Here is a 12,152-nt window from a genome sequence, read left to right on the forward strand (position 1 = left end):
AATATAGGCAATGAGAGTATGATTTTCAAATAATAGCAACTAAGGTATGTTGCCACAGGCCAAAATGCAAGTAAGAACATGAACAGAGACAAATAAAGATGCGCGTGACTATAAACCTGGCAAGCTCCAACCAGACATCGAACCAGGGTCATCCACGGTTAGATACGAAAGCCTTGCCACTGCAGAGAAACAGGCCGTGAACTAAACATGGCGTCTCAAGACAAATAAAGTGATGTTTTAAGACTCTGGAATTTGATGTCTTTCTTAGAATGATCAGATATCTCGAAGTAATTAGTATAGCTGCGCTAGAAATCAAAACCTTGCTCCGTGAAGGTTTGATATAAGAGGCAGTCACAAAATTCAAAATTGGTCTTTCACAGCCGCAAACCGGGTCTGGGCATCATAGAGGTCAGTTGACTGCCCGTTTATTTTTATGTTAGCATTTAGTGGGGGTGAATCGGTGGCGCTGTAGTGAAACAGCCCAGAATATCTAAATCGGGTAACCTTGTTCCTTGGTTCGCAGCCATACTCTTACTCCGACTCTTTTGGCAAGGACTACTCAGCTAATTAGGCAGGTAGATAAACAATTCTTATCTTGATACGGAAATCTTTTCATATGTACTACATAGATACCTATTTATTCATGGATTTACTCAATAGAAGTCGATTCATTTGAAGCGTCACGATCTGGACCGAACCCGGCCTCAGGACTAAAAAGGTGCATTGAACCTCAAAGTCACAGTATCAGCTCTAATCAAGCCAGACACGCTTCTCGTTTACTTCAGTCTCAATAGTCAGCTTGTACTCTTTTATACGGAGCTCTCGAGTCCTAGATTCAAAGTTGACATCAAAGTAGGGCTTCTCGCCAATTGAAGTGATTCAGATCAACTTGTGTTTGCCCTCGTAATCACCATAGTCACCTGTTAGTCTGTGATCGTGACACAAAATATTGAAACAACAAGGTCTACTTACTTTGTAGAAATATGGAAAGTTGATCGACAGGAAGTTTGATCATTATTTATGTGTCCATACGTCGAGGAAATGACTTTGGGCCTTATCCCAAATCATCAGGTCTCCGAGTTCCACTTGAATCGACATTGAAAGTCGTGATTTTCAATGACCAACTGAAACACTTGAAAGAATTCAGCATTCACCTTAGGCTTTCAACCTTGGAAATCAAGTATCAGCGATATCCTTACAGTATCGCTTAAGAATCTCTTCCTCTCTGTCTGTGAGACCACTGGTTTTTCTATCGTAAATCTGTTGATCTGCTGCGAAGTAATCACCCAGTAACAAGATCAGCTCGAACAACTGGGCTAAATATTGAGTGTTAGTGATAAACTTCCTTCGAGGACTCAAGTATTGTCTGACTGGATGGTTTCGAAATCAAGTTCCCGATTCTCGGGGTTGCCTCGGTTTTGGGTGATTGCTTCATGACTCTTGAGACAGAAGGAATATGCTCGAATGTGATGCCAAGGTGCTTTGAATATAGTTTCAATGGGCTGAATTCCAAAGTTTGAACTGGACTGAACATACTCGGAATGCCAAAGATAGCTTGCTAGCTTAGGGAGCGGTACAAGAAACCGGCTATCATAGTCTTCTTTTCGCACTATATAACTTTTAGAGCGGAATTTTTTGATCGCATCATTGATGTATCTTTTTTTTACCTCATTATCATTGTCATTTCTCTCGTCGTGGTTCTTCACATCATCTTTGCTACTTAGCGGTATGTTAAGGCCAGACTCCTTGCGTCGACCAGTAAATTCTTCGATCTTGTTTGCCAGCACCTTGATGCCTTCATTGTCAATATTTTGGCCTCAAAAAGAGGACTTCACGTTGTGAAGCTAAGTGCAGTCGTCAGAGAGACAGGTATCAATAATTATACATCTTCTAGGAAATCACAAACCTAGTGCTTCAAGATCGCGAATTTGCTCATCACACTTGAGAATTTCGTTCAGTCAAAGAGTCTGGAATTAACTTCCAATAGGCGTTACATTGAAAGACTTGAATTTGTCTAGAAATCCAGTTTATAGGATCGGATCCCGCTGAGGACTACGGATTGTCGATGGCTTAGTCGCTGATATAGATGTTCTTGTCACTCGAGATTGAAGTTTCAAGGCTGATAGTGCACGTTCTTTCTTTCAAATGACTTTCCAATACTCTATCAAATTAACTAAGTTGACACAATTCGAACTGGTCGGGGCTAAAGATGCTTTAGAATGACTCCACTGCCATAGATCCATATTCCTCGATGGCGTGTTAGAAATCTCCCACAGGAGTTCTCACTATCATGTTGTTACTTTTTATATGCCCGCGATGGTGTCTTGTTAAGCAATTTATCAATCTTACAGCAGCCCATTCACGGGGCCAAATTTCCAATTCTGGGAGTTACATGGAGTTTGTCTTGCGCATTTCAACGGAACCAAACATTTGAGATACTTTCAAATTCTATTGATTAGTTTCTCATCGAGGATCGGATAAACTCATACCCTCCAGAGCTATCTGTTCCGGGATTCACGTTAATGTGGAGTATCCCTTAAATCACATCATCGACGGGTAGGATGACATCTGGAGGGTGTTGTCTTTATATCTAAGCGTCATCTCTATTAAACCAAGGACATCAAGAAGAACAAGAACTTCATCTTATCAGTCATTCCATTTAAATTCTTCAATTCCTCAATATAATTCTCGACATCACCATGTCTGTCGCCCAAGAAGCCGAGGCCGCTAACGCCAAATACGCTGCCGCCTTTACAAAGGGAGATCTCCCTCTTCCTCCTGCTCGGTAGGGCATTTCATTTTCATATTGTGTTTAACCTCCTGTGGAACTATGAACTGACCTGGATATTGCAATAAGAAAGGTCGCCATTGTAGCATGCATGGACGCTCGCCTTGGTAAGGTTCACCCCACAACCCCACTAGTTCCCCCAACTAACAACAAAAAAGACACTGCTCGTGCCCTTGGTCTTGAGGAAGGTGACGCCCATGTCATCCGAAATGCAGGTGGACGTGTGACGGATGCTTTGCGCAGTCTTGTCATCTCTCAACAACTGCTCGGTACTCGAGAGATCATCATTGTGCACCACGTACGTATAAGTCAAGTTTCCAGAACTCTTTACCTCTTTCCCAAACGAGACCTCAAGCGGCTGATTGTGCTGACTATTGGGATATACAGACCGACTGTGGAATGCTTACATTCACTGACGAGTCGATCCGTGACAAAGTCCGCCAAGAACTAAAGCAGAATGTCGACCACGTTGCCTTCCTCCCTTTCAACGATGTGCGCCAGAGTGTTCTGGATGACATTAAGTTGGTGAAGGATAGTCCACTTGTATTGGATGTCCCAGTCACCGGGTATATCTATGAAGTTGAGACAGGAAAGATTGTCAAGGTCGAGTAAAGTCTGCAACTGCCCAGGTGCAGGGCTGTCAGAATTTACCGAAGGCAATAGAATAAGAACCTTGGAACGTTGGAATAATGGAATTGAAATAGAATATAAAACTCGGAAAAGTAGGAAGCTTCATGGATCGGTGATATATGGTCAAGTAATTGATATGTGGACTTCTGCCCGAACACATCAAGGTCTGATAGCCTCTCTTTGTTAGTTAACTAGTGATAGTTCGTCGATATTTATTATCCAATTTCCATTAGCTAATTTGGTCGAAATTGGAAACTTTTGATAATAGATATGCAACCTTGGAAAATAGCAGGTAAGCTAAGAGTATCCAATTCCATCCCGTAGCTCTGTGGAATATTTCCTATAACGCCAATCCTACAAGAATGCCATGGAAACGCCCTGGAATTCAACACCATAGCAATTATTAAACCGTGAAGCGAGAATTGAGCCAATGCGCCCTTTATACCTATCCTCATGTAATCATCGAGCTTTTCAACGTTTCGCCTGCTCCCAAATCTAGTTTCGCAAGCTTCCAAAGTCTAGTTTCATCAGCAGTCGGTCTACTCCCGCTGTCTGGCGCGGCACATAGTGTCTGAACCCAGACTCTGATCCTGTACCAGCATAAGGTCGTGCTCCCGTCCACATTTGGTTGGAATGAGCTGTCAGGCCAAGCCCGCGGTGATCATCAATGTCACGCAAGCTCGCAACAAGGTCCTTGATCCCCATCTGGACATCGTCGCGAATAGCACGTAGCTCTTGCCAGACTGCTAGCTCTTCCTGGGCGTAGTCTACCAGAGCGTCCACAACGCCCTCATCTGTCTCGAGGTCCATGTTCCGCTGGATCGCCTCAAGTCGAATTGCTAATGCCACAAAACTATCAACGCTTGTGAGTAGGGCCCGAAGCGCGCTAGTAAAGGGTACATCGGTCAAAAATAATGAGTGAACCAAGGTGGATAGATGGCGTTGATGAGCTACCGTTAAAGCTTCAGGGTCATGCCGACCCATGGTAGAGGGACCAGCTTGGGATAACGGTTGACTAGACTCATGATCCAAGTAGTCCTGTGAGTTATTTTGCGGCTTCAATGAAGAGGCGGTGCCCGGTCGGGAGCTAGATACCGATGCAGTCGGTTCTGGACTTCCTTGAATCCACTCACGGAGGTGTTGCCATGACTCGTTTACGACTTCGCCTTGGAAAAATCCACCAATCTGGGAGAGAACAAATAAGCAAGCACTGCCGGTTGCCCAGATGGGACGCATCTGTTTGACGCGAGCGTTGTCTCTTTCTCGTGTCGCCCTCAATCTATTCTGGCCAAACTGACTGTTGCTTCGCGGTGGTCCCCATGGAGTGGGGTGATTTCTCCGCAATGAGGTCCGTTTCCATAGATCTCCAAGCCGCATCTGTGCTCGTCGAACTCCCAGCAGATATGAATGGATCTTCGAATAAGTTTTTAAATCAGAGCTTGAAAGAAAAAGGTCCAAAGGAGCTCTAACTTGCGCAGTCAGGCAGGTTGGTGTCGGAAACAACAAGTCTTCAAATGAGACGGTCGATATCTCAGGTAATCCACTACGGCCGCCGAATGGGGTTGCCGCACGAGCAAGTTTTGTATCGCTGATTGACAGCCGAAGTAGCTCTCTGGCTAGCTCCATCTCCTCGTCGGCTGGATCCTCTTCTTTTTGTAGAGAGACGAGTTCTGTCCATGCGTGTGATAAGGAGGCATTGACATCTCCTTCCTTGATGAGAATTCCATCAAGTCCCCCGGAGACCCGATTTCGGGACCCTTGCATACGTTGGCGACTCTCCTCAATGCAAGCATCAGCATGCAGCACTAGTGCTACGGCAAATTCGCCTCGGCCTAGTAGAAGGAAATCGTGGAGCAACGTAAGCATCTCAAGGATCTTGGGCAAAGGGAGCAGTTTTGATAGGGTCGACTGAGATAGTGATAGTCTAATCCAGTCCACAGCCGTGGTGAGTCTAGAGGACGACATAGGTGACTTCAACCCGGCTAGTTGTTCAATGTGCTCCTTATACAAAGTCACCGGCGCAGTTGATATTCCCTTAGAGATCTTTCGTTTTGCGCGGATGTGATTAAGCGATTTTCCTATGAATAGAATGGATCCTGCTGTGTGTGCAGAGACAAACTTTGGAAGTAGGTCCATGCGCATACCGAACTGGGTATCGTCGTCCTCACTTTCGAGATCTTCTTGGACGAAGAAATCACATTTCCCGTACATTGGAAGATTCCCGTACAGAAGCCACATAGACAGCTGTTTCATCCAGGCTGTTTCTGCCGTAGCCACTAATTGTGTTGCAATCTCCTTAATATCTGTGTATCCCGTTTGCAGTTCCACTCGAAGATAGTTGATGAGATTTGCGCCTGAGCAACCACCTGGGCGCCCTGGGTCATTAATTTCTGGTTGTATGTATTTTGCCACATCCCAGAGCCACTCTAAACGGCGAGTCCAGGGTGAAAATTCACCGACGATAGTGGACAGTGGAACGATGCCATAGCCACCAACATACAAGTTGTCTTTGGCAAGAATGGCCTTCTCCACCTCGAGGATTTTTTTCTGAAATCTTCCTAGATGAGTTGTGACTATGGCTGTCGAGACGGAGCGGCATATCACCGATGAATGTGAGGAGGATATTTGGGAGGTGTGGGCGCGCAGCTGCGCATGAAGCTGGCTTAGATGGGCAACAGATCCAAGGAGGGCTTTTTCCGGTGGAGAGAGAAGGGTAAAGTCATCTTGAGTAAGGGTATCTTTCCCTTGCGAGCTGAAAAGGGGAGATATTTGGCCGGAGAGGGAGAGGATGATCTCGTGAAGCATCCTGGTTCGAGGGTTTTGGGTCTGAAAGACGTTGGTGATCTTCAAACAGATGACAGAAGATGAATCTACAGCTTACCTTGAGGGCTGTCTCTCAGCTTCAGGGTTATGCCGCTGCCAGTACAGTAAGCCACGCCCAAAAAGCTCGAAACGACACATGAAAAGCGCGGTTTGTTGACGCGTTGACGACGAGGTGATTTCAAGACCAGGCCTTCAAAGGACTTAGATTCGACTCATTTCTTTTTTCAGTTCGCTTAATGTGCGGAGTAACCCTAGAATAGTCGTATTTGTATTCAAATCATCAGAATTAATAAATACTGACCGCTTGTAGCCGCCACATGGAGTAAATTGCCCTGACACCATCTACTGCGGGGCATTAGTCAGCTGTAGCTTTGTCCCGCCTTTCCAACTGGTTACGTCGATGCTCCTCCACTTCACCGATTCACCCTTGCCTCTTTTTACTTACTTCTTACACACATTTGATTTCTTTGTAAATCTGCATTCCCACCCTTACAACCGCATTTTTCATTATTTGCTATCGCCTATTCAAGATAGGTCCAGGTACCTGGTACGCTGTCAGTTACCACTTGTTTTATCTAAGCACTGTCGAAGGTCTTGCTCGTTGAGCAAGGCTTTCACCCTTTGGTTTTCATCATTCCTTCCAATATTGCTGTTCGTGAAGCAGCTAAGAAAAAGCGCAGAGCGTCTGAAGACGATATTGCCTCTCGGCCCAAGAAGAAGATCATGGCAGTATGTTTTGTTCCAGCGAGCGAAAGCGATATTTCCACTGACCGACTTGAGCCCTCTCAGGACTCTGCAATGCAAATCGACAGTCCACATGAGACTGTGGAGCTGATCAAACAGGGGGAAATCGATGAGTCCCTGTACAGTCGACAACTGTGAGCCCACCTTCAAATCTGGTTTGAAATGGTAAGGATGGAATCTAAGTTCTTCATAGGTACGTTCTCGGCCACGAGGCCATGAAACGTATGGGCAAGTCGAATGTTCTAGTGGTAGGCCTAAAGGGCCTAGGAGTCGAAATTGGTATGCAACACGACATTTATTGGCAATATCATGCCAGATCTAACTGATTCACTTCTCTAGCCAAGAACATTGCACTCGCAGGCGTCAAGTCCCTTACCCTTTTCGACCCCGCACCCGTTGCTATCTCCGATCTTTCGTCCCAATTCTTCCTCCAGTCTCAAGATGTCGGCAAACCGCGCGCTGAGGTCACCGCACCCCGAGTCGCCGAGCTCAATTCATATGTCCCAGTCACAATCCACGAGGGTGCGAGTCTTGTAGATGATCTGGAGCAGCTCAAGAAGTATCAGGCAATAGTTTTGACTTTGACACCTCTGAAGGAGCAATTGATCATTGCGGATTTCTGCCACAAAAATGGAATCTATATTACAATCACTGATACTTTCGGCCTTTTTGGCTACATCTTCAACGATTTCGGAAAGAGTTTCATTGTTGGTGATACTACTGGTGAGGAGCCAGCCAGTGGTATTGTTGCCGATATTGATGAAGATGGTCTGGTTTCCGCCTTGGACGAGACTCGGCACGGTTTGGAGGATGGTGATTTCGTGACTTTCACCGAGGTCAAGGGCATGGACAAGTTAAACAACAGTGCCCCTCGCAAGATTACTGTGAAGGGCCCTTACACTTTTACTATTGGCGATGTGTCTGGCCTTGGCTCTTACAAGAGTGGCGGTATCTACACTCAGTCGAAAATGCCAAAGCTTGTTGACTTCCAGCCCCTCTCAGAGCAGATCAAGAAGCCAGAGTTCCTGATTTCTGATTATGCTAAAATGGATCGCCCCATCCAACTGCACATCGGTATTCAGGCCCTTCACAAGTTTGCAGAGACCCATGACGGTCAGCTACCTCGCCCGCATAATGATAGCGATGCCCAGGACATCATCAAGCTAGCTAATGATATCCTCAAGCTAGCCAATGAGTCCGTTGCAAAAGAGGATGATGATGTTAAACTGGATGAGAAGCTGATTACAGAGCTGAGTTACCAGGCCCGTGGCGACCTTAACCCGCTAGCTGCTTTCTTCGGAGGTGTTGCCGCTCAAGAAATTCTAAAGGCCGTATCTGGAAAGTTCAAACCTGTACACCAGTTTATGTACTTTGATTCTCTCGAGTCTCTGCCAACCTCAACTACTCGCTCGGAAGAAAGCTGTAAGCCTCTTAGTACTCGTTACGATGGACAAATTGCGGTTTTCGGTAAAGAGTTCCAGGAGAAGCTCTCAAATGTCACCCAGTTCCTGGTAGGAGCCGGTGCGATCGGCTGTGAGACTCTGAAGAACTGGGCCATGATTGGCCTGGGTACTGGTCCCAAGGGTAAGATTTACGTCACAGATATGGATCAGATCGAGAGAAGCAACCTGAATCGCCAGTTCCTTTTCCGCCCTAAGGATGTTGGTCGCCTGAAGAGTGAATGTGCTTCCGCTGCAGTTCAGGCTATGAACCCTGATCTGAAAGACAAGATCGTGACTATGCGTGACCGTGTCGGACAAGATACTGAACACATCTTCAATGAGGACTTTTGGAACCAGCTAGACGGCGTTACCAACGCTTTAGATAACGTTGATGCTCGTACTTACGTCGACCGTCGCTGCGTGTTCTTCCGCAAGCCCCTACTTGAGAGTGGTACCCTCGGTACCAAGGGTAACATCCAGGTTATCCTGCCTTTCATCACTGAGTCGTACTCCAGCTCTCAGGATCCCCCAGAGAAGTCGTTCCCTATGTGTACGCTGAAGAGTTTCCCAAACCGTATTGAGCACACAATTGCCTGGGCACGCGACCTTTTCCAAACTTATTTTGTTGGACCCCCAGAGTCGGTGAACATGTACCTATCTCAATCCGATTACATTGAGAAGACTCTTAAGCAAGCGGGCAATGAGAGGCAGACTTTGGAAAATCTTCGCGACTTCCTGGTGACTGAGAAGCCTTTGACTTTTGACGACTGCATTGTTTGGGCTCGCCAGCAGTTTGAGGCGCAGTATAACAATGCAATTCAACAGCTACTGTACAATTTCCCCCGGGACTCCAATACCTCTTCTGGGCAGCCCTTCTGGTCTGGTCCCAAGCGTGCACCAACTCCCTTGAAGTTCGATGGCTCCAACCCTGCTCACATCGGATTTGTCATTGCCGGCGCCAATCTCCACGCGTTCAACTATGGTATCAAAAACCCTGGTGCCGAAAAGAGCTACTACAACAAGGTTGTCGATGACATGATTATCCCTGAGTTCACCCCGAGCTCTACCGTCAAGATTCAAGCCGATGATAAGGAGCCAGATCCCAACGCCCGACCAGCCGGGTCCGACGATAGTGATGAAATTTCACGTCTTGTCAATGCTTTGCCATCTCCCAAATCTCTTGCTGGTTTCCGTCTCCAGCCTGTCGAGTTCGAGAAGGATGATGACAGCAACTACCACATCGACTTTATCACTGCGGCTAGCAACCTCCGTGCTGATAACTACGAAATTCCTCAGGCAGACCGACACAAGACTAAGTTCATTGCTGGAAAGATCATTCCGGCTATCGCTACCGCCACTGCTCTGGTGACTGGTCTGGTGGCTTTAGAATTTTTCAAAATTGTCGATGGTAAGGATGACATTGAACAGTACAAGAACGGTTTCATCAACATTGCTCTTCCCTTCTTTGGCTTCAGTGAACCGCTCGCTAGTCCCAAGGGTAAATACCAGGGCAAGAAAGGTGAGGTCATCATTGACCAACTTTGGGAACGTTTCGAGGTGGACGACATCCCTCTCCAGGATTTCTTGGAATATTTCGCCGAGAAGGGCTTGGACATCACTATGGTCAGCTCTGGTGTGAGCTTGCTGTATGCCAGCTTCTATCCTCCAGCCAAGGTCAAGGACCGTCTTCCCCTCAAGTAGGTCTTAAAATTATGCACTATCTACAGAATCAGGCTAACATTGTCACAGAATGAGCAAGCTCGTTGAGCACGTTAGCAAGGTCCCTGTACCTGATCACCAGAAGAATATTATATTCGAGGTGACTGCAGAGGACCAGACTGAGGAGGATGTTGACATTCCGTACGTGATGGTCAAGCTGGCCAAATAAACAAATGCTCTAAAAGCGAATCGAGTGTCACCGGGTTAGGGGAAGATGTAGATTTTATGCACAAGTTCGACAACTGGGCCGAGACTAGATTTCGAGACTAGATTTCAAATCTTCAATTGACCAATTCAGCATTTTTCCTTCCAAATGCTTAACTGATGATTTGTAACGCAGCCGAGGCCAGGCTGATAAGGGCTGAGTAAGCATTGTATTAAGCCCGAACGTCATTCATTCCCCGCGCCGATAAAAAACCCCTCCTTGCCTTTTTCTTAATTATAAAAGGTCATCTATTTAGCTGATGCTTTTTGCTCTCTTACGTCCGCCGCTGCTACAGCATCTCTCAAGATTTCCAATTCCCCGCTCGAGGTTTTTATTAGCTTCCTACCCCAGATTTCCTGCAGCACCTCGAACTATGGCAGTGAGTGTAGATCTTGATATATCGATCTCTGACTTAAGCGCTAACCTTTGATATTATCTTTAGACTGAAAGCTCTGCCAAGATCACTGACTGGGTCAACCGCAATGACAAATCAGGCGAGTTCAAAAGACAGCAATCGAAGTTTCGCGACTTCATCTCGCGCGAGCCTGGTGCGGAATTTCCACCAGAAAAGGGACGCTACCATCTCTATGTGTCATACGCTTGTCCTTGGGGTAAGTTAAGGGTCACTTATTTATTCAGTCGCTCCAGAAGTCGCTCTAACTCACATATTTATCAGCTCATCGAACGTTGATTACTCGCCAGCTCAAGGGCTTGAACGACTTTATTTCCTTCTCATCTGTGCACTGGCACATGGGTGAAAAGGGTGAGTCAATTCTATACAGAAACTAGGTCTTCCCCATGTGTCTAATATCTGTTCCTAGGATGGCGCTTTGCCACACCTGACGAGAAGATTCCTGGCGAGAATACTATTCCTGACCCTGTGCACCCGGAATTCACCCATATCCGCCAGGTCTACTTCTCCAATGACCCAGATTATGCAGACCGCTTCACTGTCCCGGTTCTTTTCGACAAGAAGACGAAGAAGATCGTGAGCAACGAGGTAAATTCAATCTAAAGTCATACAGAATTTCAAATTTCAAACTAACATGTTCCAAGAGCGCTGAAATCATCCGCATGCTCTATTACGAGTTTGATGATCTCCTACCAGAGCAGTACAAACAGCTGGATCTCTTCCCAAAAGACTTGCGCTCCGAAATAGAGGCATCCAACGAATGGATCTACAACGACGTCAACAACGGCGTATACAAGTCCGGCTTCGCAACAACGCAAGCGGCCTACGAGAAAGCAGTCACAACACTCTTCTCCTCTCTCGACAAGATCGAAGCCCATTTAACCAAGCAACTCACTTCATCGCCCTACTACTTCGGCGACTCGGTGACAGAAGCTGATATTCGGCTTTTCACCACCATCATTCGCTTTGACCCTGTCTATGTGCAACATTTCAAGTGCAATATTCGGGATATTCGCTCTGGATACCCTGCTATTCACCGCTGGATGCGTGGTTTGTACTGGGATTTGCCGGCGTTCCGGGACACGACGCAATTTGAGCATATCAAATTCCATTACACAAAGAGTCATACGCAGATCAACCAGTTTGCTATTACGCCTATTGGACCTGTGCCTGATATCTTGCCGAAGGATGAAGAGGTCAGAGCTGTGAAGGCTTAAGTGCGGATGGAAAAAATGCATTATTTATAATAGTGTCAACGTTGAATTTTATACAAGTCAAATGCAAATTCTATTAGCATGCTAATCGTACCAGAGATCCCTCTGTAGACCCATTCTAGCCCAGGGATACAACTTGAGTTGAATATCCAAAAATAAAGAAATCTAGTCGTCA

At 46.2% G+C, this 12,152-nt stretch overlaps 4 protein-coding genes across 4 annotated transcripts; 2 read left to right on the plus strand and 2 right to left on the minus strand.

Annotated features, from left to right (window-relative positions):
- Window positions 1-1,176: 1,176 nt before the first annotated feature.
- On the minus strand, window positions 1,177-1,435 carry N7495_005416 (uncharacterized protein; the record flags this gene model as incomplete). The annotated part of the gene is made up of 2 exons (XM_057208067.1): window positions 1,177-1,311; window positions 1,343-1,435. 2 exons carry the CDS (start codon window positions 1,433-1,435, stop codon window positions 1,177-1,179), a joined length of 228 nt encoding a protein of 75 aa, XP_057061841.1.
- A 1,264-nt stretch (window positions 1,436-2,699) lies between these two features.
- Window positions 2,700-3,400, plus strand: N7495_005417 (beta-class carbonic anhydrase; the record flags this gene model as incomplete). Its single annotated transcript, XM_057208068.1, has 4 exons — window positions 2,700-2,785; window positions 2,858-2,895; window positions 2,947-3,086; window positions 3,176-3,400. The coding sequence occupies 4 exons, from the start codon at window positions 2,700-2,702 to the stop codon at window positions 3,398-3,400; spliced, it is 489 nt and encodes a 162-aa protein (XP_057061842.1).
- Window positions 3,401-3,913: 513 nt separating this feature from the next.
- N7495_005418 (uncharacterized protein) lies at window positions 3,914-6,223 on the minus strand (the record flags this gene model as incomplete). The annotated part of the gene is made up of 1 exon (XM_057208069.1): window positions 3,914-6,223. The coding sequence occupies one exon, from the start codon at window positions 6,221-6,223 to the stop codon at window positions 3,914-3,916; it is 2,310 nt and encodes a 769-aa protein (XP_057061843.1).
- Window positions 6,224-6,964: 741 nt separating this feature from the next.
- On the plus strand, window positions 6,965-11,980 carry ubaA (E1 ubiquitin-activating protein ubaA; the record flags this gene model as incomplete). Its single annotated transcript, XM_057208070.1, has 6 exons — window positions 6,965-7,109; window positions 7,325-10,124; window positions 10,177-10,297; window positions 10,794-10,962; window positions 11,173-11,351; window positions 11,408-11,980. 6 exons carry the CDS (start codon window positions 6,965-6,967, stop codon window positions 11,978-11,980), a joined length of 3,987 nt encoding a protein of 1,328 aa, XP_057061844.1.
- Between the last annotated feature and the right edge of the window lie 172 nt (window positions 11,981-12,152).

The sequence above is a fragment of the Penicillium taxi genome (genome assembly GCF_028828555.1).
Source record: "Penicillium taxi strain IBT 34144 chromosome Unknown utg000004l_segment0_segment0, whole genome shotgun sequence".
NCBI lineage: Eukaryota > Fungi > Ascomycota > Eurotiomycetes > Eurotiales > Aspergillaceae > Penicillium > Penicillium taxi.